The following is a 17,887-nucleotide window of genomic DNA, read 5'->3' on the forward strand; positions in this document are numbered from 1 at the left end:
GTATTGTATTACACACACACACCTTAAAAGTGAATCTCTGTCCAAAAAATGCACTCTGTTTACTTAATACTCACTATGATCCCCATTCATCATTTTCCCCCAGTAAAGTAATTAAGTTTAGGATGTGTTTTTTTTTTTTTTATTCCAATCCATTCTTCTTTTGCAGCATTTAAATAACCTTTATCTGATTTGATGGTTTTGTTACAGACTGTTGCAGTATTTTGCTTTTCTTTCACAAATGTGGGATTAAATTGGGTTAAAATGTACAAAGCAGTGATGTCATGTTTTGTGACGAGGACCCAGGCACAGAGAGACTTGATGAATTTAAGAATCTTATGATTTAATAAAGAAATTTGCAGACTTGCACAGAGATGGTAAAATTATGATGACTGATAATGGAGACGAGGACAGGGAGGAACAGGTTTAAATGCACCAAGGAGACAGTCAGAGGGAACTCGGGACAACTGGAGACATTTAAGGAAGAAGAAGTCTCATCGTGACGAGTAAAGTTGATCTTGCCTGGCTGAGCAGCTCTGGGTGCTCAGCACCCCCAAACCTCTGATCCTAGAATCACCCCTGCTTTACACGTCTTATTCATCATTCAAGGACATCTTTCTGTCTAACATTCACACATTCATACTCCGATGAACGTATCAGGAGTGACTCTGAATTCCGTATCTTGCCCAAGAATCTTTGACATGCTGAGCTTGTTTTACCGTTTCTCATTTTTGAGTCACCAGTAATGAGAGCTGTCATGTGTGAAATCTTATGGGCTCTGAGGTGGTACCGGGGACTTTCCTCGGGACCTGTGGCTTCTGGACCTAGCACCTCAAACCTGTTAGACACAGTAATGAGTGCCGCAGGACTGTCTTCCTTCTTTGCACTCCCCTTGGATAACTGTGCAAGGTGCAGAAGGAGCCTGCATAGTAAGAACAACCCCAGGTTTCTCTTCAGCACTGTAGACAGGCTGACAGAAAGTTAGAGCTCTGTTGAGGCAACCATCCCTTTAACCTTAACTAGTAACGATTCCCTTCCATATTTACAGTGTAATAGGTGTAGGCTGCTGGGAGCTTCCTGTAATGCCATTAACTCGTATGTTTATACACCTCTCTGCATTTAATTATTAGTTATTATTAATCTCTGGGTCGCTTCCACAGCATGTCTTTGTTCTGTCTTCCTCCCTCCTCTCCAATTGCATGCAGCAGATGGCCCCGCCCCTCCCTGAGCCTGGTTCTGCTGGAGGTTTCTTCCTGTTAAAAGGGAGTTTTTCCTTCCCACTGTCACCAAAGTGCTTGCTCATAGGGGGTGGGGGAGCATCCGATTGTTGTTTGTTTTTCCTGTATTATTGTAGGGTCTTTACTTTTTACAATATAAACTGCCTCGAGGCAATTGTTGTAATTCAGTGATACATAAATAAAATTGAATATTGATACCATAAATTCCATACGTTTTCCACAATAAAATACCCCACAAGACATTACATTTTGTTTGAATTTTTTATTGAAAGCACACAGCCGACAACCCTGTTTAAAGCCCATAAATAAATGAAACACTTAGTACTCTTGTGAGTTTTAGTGACAATATTTCAAAGATACATTCTTAACCCTGCCACCAAGTTAAAGAAATTAAAGATCGAACTTTTCAGCATCAAAGATTTCTGTGGCTGGCTGTGATGATGGTAATATGAGTCCATGTATTCATGCCAGATATGCATAAGAAAATTAATACATGGTGTAGTTGGGACTCGTACCACAATATTAAAGTGAGAATATAAGTATATATTAAAAGCTAGGAAGACCAGTCAAAACAGATTTTTTTAGAATGAAAATCAAAAGCGTATCTTTTAAAGCCCCCTGTTCTTGCCCGATACCAATGCACCAAACTCCTGGATGGAGATTTCTTTATTTAAGTACTGCTGAAGCTGGCGATTTGTGATGTGTCCAAGGCGCAGTGCATCATCGATGGAAAACTTTTTTCCTGACTTTCTGTCATGAAGCACAGAGGATTCTCCCTGCGGCCCTTTGACTGAGATCTCTTCCCAGTCACACTCCTGGCTCTGCAGGTTGACAAACATCTTCCAGTCGATCAGCCCTAGTTTGTAGGCTTCCTCTGGTCGCATCTCCTTGCCTGTATCTGGGTCGATGACGACAATAGACCTGCGGAGATGGCTTTCCCTCTGTTCCCTCTTCATCCTCACAGCTGCCAGGTTCTTTTTAAGCTTCTCTATCTCCTCATCCTTCTGGTTTGTTACAGCCCTCAGCTCTGCCAATTCCTTCTGTAATGAATCAAGCCTCAACTCCAAGTTCTTTGAATCCTCTCTTGGCGCAGACTCTGTAATTAGCCGAGTCTCTTTGCTTGTGATCTCAATCTCTGACCGAAGCTTGCGAATCTCATTTTGCAGCCTTTGGTTTTCCTGCTGCAATCGGCTACTTTCATCACGGATGTAGTCCAATTCTTTGGTAGACTTGGTGTTAGAAAACTCCATATCAGAGAGCCTGGAATTGAGGGTGGATAGTTCTTGGTCAAGTTCTCGCCTTCTCCTTTTCTCCTCTTCCAGAGTTCTCTTTAGGTTCTCAATCTCAATCTCTGCCTCTGGATCCCGTTCAACTTGGACTTTCTCAGTGCGGACAACCCTTTCCTTCACATCTACCTTTTCCAGGGTGATCTGCTGCTGAATAAGGACATTCAACTCTTTCTCAAGGAGGGTGCGTTTGTGACGCTCTTCATCAAGTTGTAGTTTGAGAATGGAGTGTTCCTTCTCCTGTTGAGGATCCTGCTGCAGAACCACCTTTTGTTTGACTGTCACCTTTTCACGATTTTCTTTGTCACGGATCTCTAGCTCATTAAGTCTAACCCGAAGCCGCTGGATCTCTAGTTCTGCATCACGCCTTGCCCTGCGCTCACGCTCCAGTTCTTCCAGCTGCATGTCCAGGTCAGTCTTCTGTCTCTGCAATTGGTAGAGCTCTGTTTTTAGGCTCTCCTTCTGTTTTTGCTCATTGTTGATGTTCTGTAAGAAGCTGTGACATTCTGACTTAAGGAGAGGATCCTCTTCCAGCTTGACCACTTCTTGCTGAACAATCTTCTCACGAACCTGAGACAAATCCATCTTTCTTAGTCTAATTTTTTCTTCTTGTTCTGTCCGTTCTCTCTCAAGGTCCAGGCGTTTCTGCTGTTCATCAGCCAGCTTCCTCTTTAGCATTTCAATTTCTTCCTTAGTCTTTGGATCTTCTCTGTACTGCAGCACTTCATTGACAACCTCTTTGGTCTGCACTTGGGGTTTGGTATTCTTCCATCTTTCGATTTCATCTCGAAGCTGGCGGATTTCTAGCTCAGATTTCTCAGTCTGGTGGCTTTTATCTACAATTTCATTGCGAAGTCTCTCCAGCTCTCTTTCAGTTTGTGGATCTATCTTATATTTGATTACTTCTTTGATGATCTCTTTAACTTCCACTTGAGGCCCTCTGTTCTTGAGCATGGTCAGCTCATCCTGCAGAGATCTCAACTGGAGCTCTGCATCTTTATACCGCCTCTGTTGCTCTACAAGTTCAAGACGGAGATTGGCCACTTCATTCTCAGCCTTGGGATCGGGCCGGACAATCTCTCGTACTTTCTCTTGAATCACAACCTTAGACTTCTCCTCCTCCAGGCTTGCAATTTTCCTCTGGAGGTCAGTCTTTTCCCGCTGTGATGATCTTCTTTTGGCCTTCTCATCTTCGAACTGCCTCCTAAGGTTTTCTACCTCTCTCTCAAAGGCAGTATCCTTCTCAACTTTCAGCACTTCCTTGATGGAAATCTTTTCCTCAGCCATTGATTTCTCCTTCTCCAGTCTTCGAAGCTTTTCTTGAAGAAATTGCAACTCATCCTCCAGCTGCCTTCTGCTTTCTATTTCCTTCTCTTTCCTGTCAAGCAGCACCCTGTACTCACTTTCAAGTTGGGGGTCATTCTGGACTTTGATCACCTCCTCTTCAGTGATTACCTCCTGTTCCTTGTTCTTCTCCTCAGCCAGGAGTGTCACATGTTTTTGGATCTCAATGAGCTCGTTGTCTTTCATCAGCCTCTGCCTTTTTAGCTCTTCCAGCTCCTCCCGAAGCTTTCGGACCGCCTCCTCCTGACCACGGTCTCTTTCTATACGCAAGACCTCCTTCACTGTGTACTGCTGTGCCCCTTCTTTGACCTCTGTCTCAAGGCCACGCAGCTTCAACTTTAGTACCTCAAGGTCATTCTCCAGGACATGGGTAGTGCGGCGCTCCTCTGACAACTTCTGCTGGACTTTGTAGACTTCTTCATCCAGCTGGGGGTCTGGAACCTTTTTAATTAGCTCCTTCTTAACAATTGTATCCTGGGGCTTTTGTCCTTCAAGCATATAAATGTCAGTCTGAATGGTCTCTATTTCTTTTTCTAGTTGCTCCCGCCTATGGATCTCATCGTCTAGCTGTTTTCTTATTCTCCACGGCTCTTCACCAGGGGCATTGGCTTGGACCGACTTGACATTTGTAACTTGGATAGTCTCAGATTGCTATAGAAAGAAAATAATCATTATTATTACTGTAGTTTTTATGTTTATGTAGCAATGATATGTAAAATAGTTTACCTGGCTCAGAAGACTGTTGGCAAACTCCAGATTCTGCAGTCTTTGCTTATTTACAGCATTCACCTCAGTAAACTTTGCCTCAATAGCTGCTTCCTGCAAACGATAAAATAACATGTAATGAAAATCATATACAGTAACTTCTGTAGGGGTTTTTGGCTTATGCCCTTAAGCTGAGGATTGTGGTTGTTAATTTGCACGAGTCTGTTTGTGTCAAGAAGCATCTCTTTTCCTGTAGATACCTTTTGCCCATAGACAGTATAAATATTGATGTTGCTTCTGGCCGGTGTCAAAGTGCCTCAACAATTTATATTTGTGCGTAAATATTGGCCACACCGCATTTCAGAATGGATGATTATCTGTACAGCTTGTGATTGACATGTCAATGAGGAAATGGATTCTCAGTCAGACATGACCCTCCTTATCACATCTGTCTTTTTTTTTTTTTTTTTTTTTTTTTTTCTTTAAACCAAGATGGCAATAGTGAAAAAATTCATCTTGAGGAAACCAATGGATGTCACAGCAGCAATGGCAATACTGTCTACACGGAGAGAAATGTTCCTCAAAGGGGTTGCAAATGTGTACAATAATTTTGTGAACCTTTTGAGGACTCGCATGAGTGTGCTACGTTTGACCAAACATCGAACAATTTTACAAATGCGTACATACAAACAAATACATTCAGATCATTTACGCACAGCGTCTTGAATCAGATGATTTTACTTTTCGATAACCTTGCTATGCGTACACAGATCACATCGCATGCCAACTTGGGGTTTTGAGACAAGTTGAACGCTGCCAGATCCACAAATGGAAAATGCATTCAAGTCCCAGTGTAAAACATCTTGGCTCCCACTGTAAATACACCCCCCCCCCCGCCCTAAATAACCTTTACCAGAAAACATTACTAATTACAGACACTACAGAGTAGCCTATAAAGATAAGGGTGCTCCCACAGTCCAAAAACATGCAGTTAGTGGGGTTTGGTTAATTGGTAATTCTAAATTGCCCGTAGGTGTGAATGTGAGTGCGAATGGTTGTCTGTCTCTGTGTGTTAGCCCTGTGATAGACCGGCGACCTGTCCAGGGTCTATCCTGCCTCTCGCCCTATGGTAGCTGGGACAGGCTCCAACCTCCCACGACCCTAACAGAGGAGAATAGATGGATGGATATAATCCAGGTAAGTGGAACACTTTGATGTTAATCGTACCCATCTTACCGTTCTCTAATCCTGAACATTTCAGATTGTGCAGGCTACTGTGTAGTGTTTGTTATTGGTAAATCTGTGTTTTCTAGTATTTAATAACACAATGCCAGCAGATCAGCTGATCTTAATGCAGGCCTACAGCTCAGCTCATGCTGTAGGCTGGGATTCAATTCAAATTTATTACAGGGCACATTATTTAAGCTGCTTTAGCATCGTCACAGGTGCTGCACAACTGCAAGTCTATCACCAGCTCCTTGTTTTGTGATGCCATCCATCCATTCGCTTCCACTTATCCTTTTCAGGGTCGTGGGGGCTGCTGGAGCCTATCCCAGCTGTCATTGGGCGAGAGGCGGGGTACACCCTGGACAGGTCGCCAGTCTGTCGCAGGGCTAACACATAGAGGCAGACAACCATTCAGTCCCGCATTCACACCGATGGACAATTTGGATTAATCAGTTAACCTATCCCCACTAACTGTTGTTTTGACCATGTTTGTGTCCGAACTCAGCTTGTCTAAACAACCCGATAACTGCGTCATCAGGGTAATCTCAGCGCTTGTTTGAGAGTACCAGAGAAAACTGTAGTTTGAAATGCATCCAATAAAAGACTGGAACATTTCTGAGGTCACGATTCTTTCAGGATATATCAGGTTCTCTTGCTTTTGGTTATTCATTGTTTTAATTTGTATCCCAGCTGAAAATGAGCTCTGAGCTAGAAGACTTGTGTTGGTCATAGCAGTTAGCAACACAAGTTTAAACTGTGCTGTGTATTTTCACTTCACCGTGCATGCTGTGCCTTACCTCTGCCTTGACTGTTGCTGCAGGTGATTCCAATCTGCTCCTCTTGTATGTCTGAGGTACAAGTCCATCCTCAAGATCAAGGATAGATTTGAACTTCTCAGCTTCAGTCTCATAGTCCTGAAGAGTAAATCAGTAAACCAACATCAAACCTTTAACTTTTCTAAAAGATCATATGATAAAGAAAAAAAATCAATGGAGAAAAACTGACTTTGACAGCTTGCTGGTACAGCTGGGCATTTTTGGAGACATTGTTTAAATCAGACTCCTTTCTCGCTATATCAGATAACAGGTTCTGTAGAAAAGAGCAGAGTTAAGTGCCACTAACATTCATGTGTAACGAGAAATATGCAGAGTTATTGCTCAGCATTCATACCCTCTGATTTCTCAGCTTCGTTTCCACTTGTTTTGGGTCATCAGTGTCACGGGGCTCGTAATTTGGAACACGAGAGAGCCAGCTGTTCAAATTGTCATAATCATTGCAGTAGTTTTTGTACGCCATCTTGGCTCTCTGCAAGCTTTGAGCCCTGCACAAACAAAACAAAACATATCATCAGAGATTGTCTTTACATATGAAATGACCGTCTGTGCTTCAGGGACCCTGATGGTCACAAGCCAGAGCGTCGGTCAGGTAATACAGTTGTTCTGTAGTGCTTCTTCACGCTATCTCCATGCACCTTGGGCAGGTGATGTTGTGCTAGACATTTCTGGCTGTCGATGACGTCCTGCGCTGTATTTGCTTTACATATTACTGACGTGCTTTCCTGCCCAACTTACCTCGAGTCAGTCTGCTGGTTGAGGTTGTTGTATCTCTTGTTGAGTTTCTGGACATCAGCTTCCTGCCTCTCGATGTCAGGGCAGTGCTCTTGGAACTTGTTGGCCATGTTCTCACAGCTGCTCTTGGCCAGACGCAGGTTCTGCTCTGTGTCAGAGACCAGTGTCCTCTGTGACCGCAGGTCCGCTCCGATATCCTGCCAGGGCAGCAAAAGACAAACTGCTTGAGACAACCTACAGTAAACAGTCACGTCACCTGTCTGTGAACGTGTGGCAGTTTGGACATGAAGGAACATAAACTGAAACAGTAACAACAATTTTCAGTTCAGTTCATATAAAAGTGAATAAATTCTGTTCTGATATAAGACCATCTTACTGCAAGTTCCCGCTGGGTTTTCTCCATTGAAGAGACGTCAGCAGGAGCAACCTCCTCCCTGGCCAGCTTGTTCTCGTAGGTGGAGAGTAAGGTTTTTCCATTTTGCAGAGATGACTCCAGCTGGTTGGAATTCTTCAGCCTAAAGCAAAGTTCAAAAATGCCTGTCACTGAGCACACTGAAAACAGAAAAAGCAGAGGCATGCTGCTGCACTGATGGCACTTTGAAAGCAATAACCAGGTCACATACTTCTCCTGAGAGCACTGAAGAAGCTGCTCCACCTTGGTGTACTTCTTGTTGGCCTCATCCACCTTGCTGTGAAGTTGAGATGTGCTGGCACAATTTGGGTTTGAGACCAAGAAGCTCTGTGCTTCCTGCACTTTAGAAGACTTCTCTGGTTCAATCCTTCTGACAGCAGCAGCAATGTCCTGGAGAGAAACGTGTACTGGTGAGTTGCACAGTGCAAAAACACACTCTTTGCTTGGTGGGCTAAACCGAGCAGAGAGAAGCAGCTTTAATATCAAACCAAAGAACAAAGCCGACGTTCTTACTTTCATGTCCTGCAGGCGGTCAGTACTGTCCTGCAGTGTCCTGTTCTGTTCCAGCGGAGGGCGCACTCGAGCATAGATGGATTTCTCCTGTTTGTCCAGGTCACTGACAACCTTATCCAGACCAGCCATCAGCTGGCGGCACTGCTGTTCCTGTTTGTCTGAGGCTACATGCAGCAGTGTGAGAGGGCAGGAAACATATTCATCACACGCACACTTGATCTGAAATCTTCCAGCCAGCAGCACGTTTAGATTTATAGTAGCTTCTTTTCATGCTTCATGGTTATGAAACTCAAAATTTCAACTTAATGAGCAACTTGAAGTTTTGAGTTACTTCTGAGTAACTCAAGAACCCAAAGTTTCGACTAACAGATGGAAAAGAAGTGGCAGAAACAACAGTTTATATCACTGTGTCATGAAGGCAACATGTCTATTCTGTGTGTGTCCTTTTTGTATGTAGCCTGCTCAGATTTACTGTGTGTGAGAAAAACAAATGTGTCATAGAAGAAACAAGGCGAACACAAAAGCAGACGGTAAACCACATCTGGATTGCCCCACTCTGTCCTGGTGTTCTGAGCAAGAAATCATCCAAATTTGCAGAGAACTGGACTGAAACATCAGTCAGCTCTAGTGCAGTGATTAAATTATTATTGTATGTAGAGAGGAGAGAGAACAGCTTGAGGAAGCCTGGAGAAGTGTTCCTGAAGATGCTTGGATAGAAAGCTGAGAGTTCAGGCTGTGCTCAGCGGTGCTCACACCAAATATTTCTACAAACTGTCTGTTTGCACGTTCCTCATGATCCTATGTCCTAATTATGAAGAAACAAAGGCTCAACGTCATCTTATTATTTGAGAAAAACTCAACATATTTTTGGTGAAGGTTTCACTAACATAGTTGCTTGAATAGATGAGAAAAACAGAGCATGTTGCGGTTATGCGAGTTTCCTAGTGTGAGGATTATTGTGACAAACAGAGCAACGTCATTAACTCTAAGAACCAGGGCAGCCTTTCACCTGGAGGGAAGGCAGAGCAGTTGCATATATTTGAGTGTACTGGCAGCAAACAGTGTGAGTCAGAGGCACCAGCACACTGGAAGGTTATACTAGAAATCAGCTGGTCTGTCATAACCAACTAACTTGGCTAATCGTGGTGCTAATATATTATTGTGCGTCATGCGTACCTGTAGCGGTTGCAGTTCCGCTCGTCTTCTTCAGCTCGTCCAAGCGTTTCTGCAGACTTCCCTTGGTGGCTGCCATCTTCTGTTTGATAGCTTTCTGCTGTCCGGTCAGGCTGCAGCACACACACGACATACTGTTACAGCTGTAGATGCCCTCATCGGCCGAAGGAGTTTAGAAAGCCCTTTGTACACACTCACTTGTCGGCGATGGCCACAGCCTCCGGGTCGGTGGGGGGGAACATGAAGCAGATGCCCGGGGCAGTGATCTTGTGTCCGGCCGCATCCTTCACGTCCCATTTGGAACCATTTTGCCGCAGGAGAGTGTACCTCTCCCCCCGCACGATCTGACCCTACACGGGGAAACAGAACGCGTCACTGGATCACGCCGCTATCGTCTCAGTATTACGTGTGAAGGACGCAGTACGTACGTCATCGGTGTCAAATTCGCACAGAGCCTCGACAGGGATCAGCTTCTGGGGTGTTTCCCTGCGGTACTTCAGAGGCAACACCTGAAGGCTGCGCTTCTGAAGGGCCTTAACCCGCTCGTCAAAGTTCTCGATGGCCTTGGCTTCATCCTGCACACAAGAAACGCACAAGCGTGTCGTCACCGTACGCAGTCAGTGATGCTATCAGCTACGGTCTATGTGCAGATAAAAGAACTCACGTCCAGCTCCCTGATCAGGCCCTCCATCTGATACATGTCTTTGAACTCGGGGTTGTACTTCTGGCTGATCTCCGTGTCCAGACGCTTCAGCAGGTCCTGAGTGTCGCGCGCCTCCTTGTGGAACTGCATGCAGACACACACGTACAGATGAGCTTCACTCTTTAAATGCGTCTCTGTGCATGTCACCTGTCACACTGACCTTGTGGTACTCATCCATGTGTTTGAGGTGGTTCTCCTCACAGATGAGCAGGTTCAGGTGTTCCTTCCAGTCAGCGTGGACTGCTTCCATATGAGCCTGACAACAACGTGGTTTATGCGTAACATTATAGAGATGTGCGGCAACAGAGTTAATAATGAGACAATAAGAAGCACCAGTATGGCTTCTTCCCCCCTTTTTACATCCATCTGAAGGATGAACGTCTTACGTTGCCCATAACAGACTGTGAGATAACAAGTGGAAGCAGCTCATTTGTTGCCTGAGCTGCTCGTATGCCAACTGGGTCCAACCCACAAACAGTGTTTTTAGACAAAACGAGAAGCGCATCATCCGTCTGCTGTGTGAGGACTGAAAAGCGCCTTGAAGCCCCGCTGTCTTTAAAACATGACCCTGCTCTACCGCAGACTCCCGTGGACCCAGGGCCCAGGCAGAAACGCACTATGAAAGAGTCAAAGTGTGCGGATGGTGGGTACCTCCATAACATTCTTCCCTGGATGGTCGGAGGCAATCAGCTTTTCTCCATCATCGTTCAGCTTGGTGATGGTGCCCTCCTTGGACTCCAGACATTTACTGATGAAATTCTGTTGGTTGAGACAAATTTGCTGAGCGAGCTGAGCTTGTTTCACTCGCCGTGCACGTGTGTGAATTCCACAGCTACCTCGTACTGCCTCTGCCGGGCAGGGTAGTCCAGGTTGTTGTCACTCCAGTCGTATTTGATCCTCTCCTCTGCCTGCTGGTCCATCCAGTACAGCTCGTTGGTGCAGCGCTGCATGTAGTCTCGCAGGCTCATCAGGTTGCGCTGTCGAGCGCTGGAGTTAGCCTAGCCGAAGGAACAGGAAGCTTAGTCACCAACAGCTTTATTTGAGGTTTTTACAAGCGCCTGGACGAGTCAAGGAAAGTTTTGTTTGCGTTTGAATTCAAACGATATGATTCTGTGTTTTAATATAATTAGCATGAATCTGATGAGCTTGATTTTGTAAGTGGCCTTTCCAGCCTGTATGAATGACTGTAGCACAAGTTGTTATCAGAGTTTACTTGTTATTAATCTTTTCAAAAACTAGGTGCTGAAAAGATTTCATGTAGTAAAATCAAGTTCTTGAGTTTTTAACAAATTCATGTTTTTGCTAAAGATAAAACACTTCAGTGGAGAACCGGCTGGTGTGTCAGCAGCACTACTGTCAGCTAGGGCTGGGTTTTGATTATCGATTTATCGAGTAAAATCGATTCTGGTCTGGATAACGTGATATCGAGTCATTAAAATCCTGAATCGATTTTTTAATATAAATTTATTTTGCCCAAAATGCCAGAATCTCAGGTTAAACCTCACCAAATTTCAACAACCACCAACAAAACAGTAAATGAGAGCAGGAACACGGCTTCTGCACAAAGACGTAAACACAAAACGCCGACGCATCAGAATCAGTGAGATGTGACTTTCTCACCCGACGGCACGCACAGGGACACGCCGTCGGGGCTGAAAGCCGACAGCTCGCTGACTCTGAAGCATCGGCGTTTTGTGTTTACGTCGTTTTTGCGCTGATTCTGAAGCTGTTAGTTTATCTCTCTCCAAACAATATTGACCAAAGATCCAAACTACGCTTCACATAAACGTCGTCATGAGGGCGATCGTGGCTCAAGAGTTGGGAGTTCGCCTTGTAATCGGAAGGTTGCCGGTTCGAGCCCCGGCTTGGACAGTCTCGGTCGTTGTGTCCTTGGGCAAGACACTTCACCCGTTGCCTACTGGTGGTGGTCAGAGGGCCCGGTGGCGCCAGTGTTCGGCAGCCTCGCCTCTGTCAGTGCGCCCCAGGGTGGCTGTGGCTACAATGTAGCTGCCATCACCAGTGTGTGAATGTGTGTGAATGGGTGGTTGACTGGATATGTAAAGTGCTTTGGGGTCCTTAGGGACTAGTAAAGCGCTATACAAATACAGGCCATTTACCATTTATTTACCAATTCACTCTGACCTTTGCTGTTTTGCTGGTGTTGGCAGCTGCTTTTTGTTGTTGTTGTTTTTTCTTACTTCCGACAAGAAAGCCTCATTTCTGCTGTTCAATACTGAACAAATTAAAACTTTTTAAAATTATGCAAAACTGCAAAATGCTTCGCGATGTCTCCAATCAAACCTCTGTTACTTTGCTCTGCTTCGCTTTGTTTTTGACTGCACAATATTTTTAAGGTCATCTGCTATAAAAACACAGACCAGGAAAAATGCCTTCATGTTGTTCTGCGTTTCATCCTCAGTTACTTTGACACAAAGGCCTCTGCTGTGATGCTCACACCTCTGATAAAGTCTCACAAGTGTCAGGTTTCTTTTTATAGATATAAAAATATAGATATGTACTGATAAGTGATCAGAATTATAATATTTCTGACTGCCTGAGGCAAAATCTTCCCGAATCGAATCGATTCTAGAAATCAGTGACGATACCCAGCCCTACTGTCAGCCGGCTGGATGCTGTGTGCATACACCGCACTCACCATGGATCACAGTGAAACTACACAAAAGCGCACATATATCATACACACAGAAACGAACACTTACCAGCAGTTTGTTGTACTTTGACTGAAGGCTGCTGACGTATTCCTGCAGAACAAAGCAGAGCAGACACACAGAGGGTCAGCGAGGAACCGACGCAGGACGTCCAACTGTGCAAACCTTTGATTCTGACATCATGTCACCTTGTCTCCACTGGCAGAGATGTGAGGAGCCAGAGCCTCCACCTCACTGTGGAAGATGTTGTGTTCCTCCACCTCGTTCTCCACAGAGGGCAGGTCCTGGCCAAAGCCCTTGTTTTGCAGGTTGTCCTGAGCAGAGACACATGGTGTGCATCATGAATGAATTCCACTTTTCTGAAATGAAACGTCTAAAAAGCGACCTATGTCTAACACCCTCTGCAGACATGTGATGTGAAATTTCTGCCATGCAGACATGGAATACTTTTATTGTGTTCACCTGTGCACTGTACAAACAAATACCTGACTCCATTGTTTAAGCAGGACTCCTGCTAACCCACAGTGACAGTGATCTGCAGCGTGCGAGCCACCTGCTGCATGTAAGCACCATGTGCACACACAGCTAAGGCGTGCTTGTGTTCCCTCAGTAACTGAAAGTTTCTCAGTTGTTGCACTGACATAAAGACCTAACGAGGCGTTCCTCTGTAACACCGTGCTGGACCTAGCAGCGAGTGCTGCACACTGTGGCTTGAATTCATGTTTGCTGGGTTTTTGTTTACCAGCTTTTCATCCATCATGTTGCCCCAGTTGATGCTGGGCTTGCCCTCAGTGCGGACCAGGTGGTAGATGTGGCCGTGCTCCTCTTTCAGCTTCGTCACTCTGTCACGCAGTTGCTTCATGCTGAATACACACAGAAACGCGAACACAACATTTTAGGTAACAGAGCCAGCAGGTAACAGTAACCAGGTCTTCCTCAGGTCTTCGTGAATATTCATGACTTAACATTAAGCTTTTGTGTGCATCATGCACTAGCAGGCACAACTAAGGTGGTTTGCGTAGCGTGAAATAGCGTTCACTCACTCCTGTGCTATCATCTCAGCCTGCGGATGCTGAAGGCGTCTGGCGTTGACGACGTCTTCATCCAGGCCACTCAGCAGCTCCAGAGAATTGAGGAGTCTCTTGTTGGTGTCTTCTTGATACAGGGGCTGCTTCCCCTCATTGATCTTGCTCACATCCTGTGAGGAAAGAGTCAGTCATGTGGAGTTAGCCAAACACTGCCAGCCTTTCAGCTGAATAGACAGAAGCTGAAAGTGTATCATGACAGTGCTGTGGCTCTGAGCTCAGATGGGCACTAACGTGTGGCTGCGGTGGTTTTTATATGACGGCTAACATGCTCCATGTTGAAATAAGCTGTGGTCTATTTCTCAAAGAGGCTGATACATATGTAATTATAGCCGACAGCACACATGAAGCTGATTGGACTGACTGGAGACATGAGCGTTGCTGCAGCACTCTACCTTGTTGAGGTTCTGCTCCACATCGTAGATATTCTTCTCCACTTTGTCAGCATTCTTCTGCAGCTTCTCGATCAGTGTGGCGAGTTCTGTGCTGGGAGCACTGAGAGACGACACACAGAGACATCCTTAATGACGTCACACACAGGCTTTTCTGGATCCCTGTGAAGCAACTCTGTAACACTCGATGGAACATATATCATAATTGCAGAAGCTGAAAATAGCGGCTTCGTAACAAGCTCAACCCCTTCGATTATGAGCCGCAGAACAGCAGCTCGACGCTTTCAGAAATACAAAACACCAAGAACTGATCAGTCAGTGTTCAGCACTGCAAGCCCCATCACTAAAGTACTACTCCAGGGTTAGTACTTTAACGAGGCATCAGAGAAGTGCAGAGCACGTGGTTTAAAACTAAACCAGCAGATCTGACAAACTGGGAACCCATCACGAGTAGCAAAGAGTGCCAAGGCATGTAAAGAGTTCAAATGTAGTCAGTGTCAGAGTTCTGAATGGGGCAACAAATGCAGGATAAATGTACTGGACTTCTTTGCTGTGCACTGTTAGTTTCAACAGCGACACGTTTGTACAGAAACTGACATCGTGTTACTCGTACAGGTGATCCAGGACCCAGCTGACCTTCTCGATAGATTTAATTGTGGATTTAAGTGGAAAGCAGCGAGTACTCTGTACAGTACCTGTGCTGTTCATTACACAGAGTGATAACGAGTCATCATCTCACTGCATGTTTCCATCACACCTGGTGTCAGACAGCAATCAATGACCAGTGACAATTTGGGTGAAAATGAGCACAACTCACTACAGTACGGCGCAAACGTTAGCCACCACTGAACAACACAGGAAATCAGTCCTGTGGTCATCTCCCTGCACAGCTCCTCCATCTGAGGCATCCATCACTGTAGCACACAGTGCGATAGTTACACCTGTTTGTACATCGTCTACGGTGAAAACACCAAAATAAGAAAGTTTTACAGTTCAGAGTAAAACGTCAGTCGTATAAAGTTAATCTCTTCAATACTCTGGATGCTTATAATTGAGCCGTTTGTTCATATATTAGAGCCACTTCTCATACTTGTAACTTTGTAATAAGTTGTATTATTTAATTTAGTCCAGTCTGTTACTGCTGTTGTCTTGGAGCAACTATAGTCACATCGTTTCCTGAGGGATTAATAAAGTGTGTTGATTGATAACATCAGAGCTCATGAGTCTGACTGTGAATGCTGTGAATCTCCGATCTCAGTGGATAAGTTGCCATTAGGTAGCTGACATATTCCCTAAAATGGGGGAAACTAGCCCAGCGAGTTTTTGTTACACACACACGCACACGTTACATAATGCTCGATGCAGTACTTTCAAACCTGAGCTGATTTTTACTTTAACACAAACAAGTCTGAACTGGTGCGCACTGTCGAGCTGTTCTGGGCAAGCTCATCCAAAACAACACCCAACAGACTGAGGGGGATTTCTGACTGTAGTGACAAACATGAAGAAGACGTCTCATCTACAACTTTACACACTCGTCTTCTAAACATCACAACACCAAATACGTGAGAACACAGGAACATGAACGCCTGTACTGTCTGTACTGTGCTCCTGCATGATTGGCACCACTTGTTGCATAAAACTTGTGTAAAAGTGGAGCGTTGTTTTCATTGTGAATCCAGAACAGATGTGAGCTCACCCTGCTGTGGTCACCAAAGAGTGCACAGTGTCAGATCACCAAACAAGAAGCAGTGCTGTGCTGATCTGCAATGCTCCAACAGTTTAAGCTGCTCTGCTTTGTTTTGTGTGTTTCTGGGTCCTGGGGAGGTCGCTGGCTTTAACACAGTGTTCTCACTGAGGCTGTGTTAGTTCTGAAAAGGATCTGGCGCTCAACAAACACAACTCACGTGTTTCCACAGGGAGCTGGTTAAATCAGAACCAGAACGCTCCAGCATTAGGTCACACAGGGTGTGGAAGCCTGCTGCTAACACTAAAGCATCGCTGCAAACCCCGAGCCCTTTCCTCTCTGTGTGTACACTGAGATGTGCTGAGCATGTTGTTAACCAACTGGAAGGTCGGTGGTCTGAGCCCCAGCTCCGCCGCCTCGCCTTTACAGTCGTCTCTGTTTGCTGGGCTTTGGCTTAAAACCTGGCTCATCCTTCACACACGCACACCTACACCTGAACAAGAAGAGCAGCATGAAGAGGGGTGGAGCTGCATTACTCAGATTCCATTGCAATCTGTTGGTGGTTATCACAGGGCACGAGTGACTATAATGAACGATATGCACTAAGACGGACGAATCACTGTGCTGGTGTAAACACATGCTTCACACGAACATGACGCCACAACACCAAAACAAAGACTCCTTTGCTGTTGGCGCAGGTGTGGCAGCAGGACAAACATCTCTCACCGATACCTGCTGCTTGGCTGTGCTGTTTCTAAGCCAGCGCTCTGTAATGATTTAACACGCTCACTTTCTCACTTTCACCACGGCATGTACCCTGGACCACGCCAGTACAACAGCTGAAGTGACTGGCCCTGGTGCAGTGACATTATGGGCGAGGCTGCAAGGAATTCCTCTCACATTGTGTTTCTAAGGAGGGCAGCAGAAAACTTATCGAACCAGTTACCGCAAACTAACCAGGGCTTATCGGCCACACCCACTCTCCAGTTAATGCACAAACTATGTAGTCTAACGCCGAGTTTCGGCCCTGCCCGTCTGACTGTAGCTCATACAGACACCACCAGAACGTTTACATCCCGCGATCCATCAGGACACAATGATCCGAGCCTGTGTTAAAGCGCCTGGACGGACAGCTCCGCGTTCTTTCCATCTGCTGCTGGTTTAGCGCACAGCGCTGCGCTAAGACCGCTCTGTGTGCACAAACAAGTAATACGATACGCGCATATAAACTCCGAGCTTCAGCACAGCCGGGCTCACCCCGGTGTGATCATTTAACCATCCTTTTGTCTGAGATGTGGCGTGAGTCCGCTGATCGTGTAGAAATCACTACAAGTTAGGACAGATGAAGCTCGCGAGCCGCTCTGAAGGGCTCGAGCGCAGAGGAACAAGCTCCTACTTACGCCTGTTTCGGCTGCGTTATCGTGGTGGACTTGGTCTTCTTCTTCAGCATGATGAAGGTCACCTGTCAGCGGCTTTCCACAGAAACAGACCCAGCAGTACAGGTGAGTCTCGGCTGCGCTCGCTCGCTGCGTCGCTGTGTGTCAAAGTCAGATATGTCCACGCGCCCTTCTCACTATCAGAGCGTGCCGTCCCAGCTCAGAGTACCAGAGCCAATGAAGTCAGCGCTTCCAGCCTGACCTTCTACCTGTCAGCAGCCAGGGGTGGGAGGGTCCAAAGAGCGAGGCCCCGCCTTCATAGCCTTCCCCTCTCACACCCACGCAAACACGTTGTGTGTTCCACTGAAAAAGTGAATGAATTCTACAGTAAAACGAGGCGCGTCCGTTTCAAAGTTTCAGTTGGGAGTAATCAGCAGTTTGTGTGCTGCACCTGTAACACCAGCACGGCTGCCTCAGGTATGCAGCAGACCAGCTGCTGTATCAAAGCTTAG

The 17,887-nt window shown here is 45.7% G+C and overlaps 1 protein-coding gene across 1 annotated transcript; it reads right to left on the reverse strand.

The window, feature by feature from the left end:
- Window positions 1–1,753: 1,753 nt before the first annotated feature.
- ppl (periplakin) lies at window positions 1,754–17,620 on the reverse strand. The gene is made up of 22 exons (XM_080904548.1): window positions 17,400–17,620; window positions 14,316–14,415; window positions 13,879–14,033; window positions 13,578–13,698; window positions 13,024–13,149; window positions 12,887–12,928; window positions 11,003–11,164; window positions 10,818–10,925; window positions 10,327–10,422; window positions 10,128–10,250; window positions 9,892–10,038; window positions 9,662–9,813; window positions 9,467–9,576; window positions 8,291–8,454; window positions 7,989–8,167; window positions 7,742–7,880; window positions 7,369–7,562; window positions 6,968–7,118; window positions 6,803–6,886; window positions 6,595–6,711; window positions 4,592–4,684; window positions 1,754–4,516 (listed from the first exon to the last, which is right to left on the reverse strand). Exons 1-22 carry the CDS (start codon window positions 17,447–17,449, stop codon window positions 1,844–1,846), a joined length of 5,286 nt encoding a protein of 1,761 aa, XP_080760674.1. The 5' UTR covers window positions 17,450–17,620; the 3' UTR covers window positions 1,754–1,843.
- Between the last annotated feature and the right edge of the window lie 267 nt (window positions 17,621–17,887).

Source organism: Rhamphochromis sp. 'chilingali' (genome assembly GCF_963969265.1).
Source record: "Rhamphochromis sp. 'chilingali' genome assembly, chromosome: 15".
Lineage (NCBI taxonomy): Eukaryota > Metazoa > Chordata > Actinopteri > Cichliformes > Cichlidae > Rhamphochromis > Rhamphochromis sp. 'chilingali'.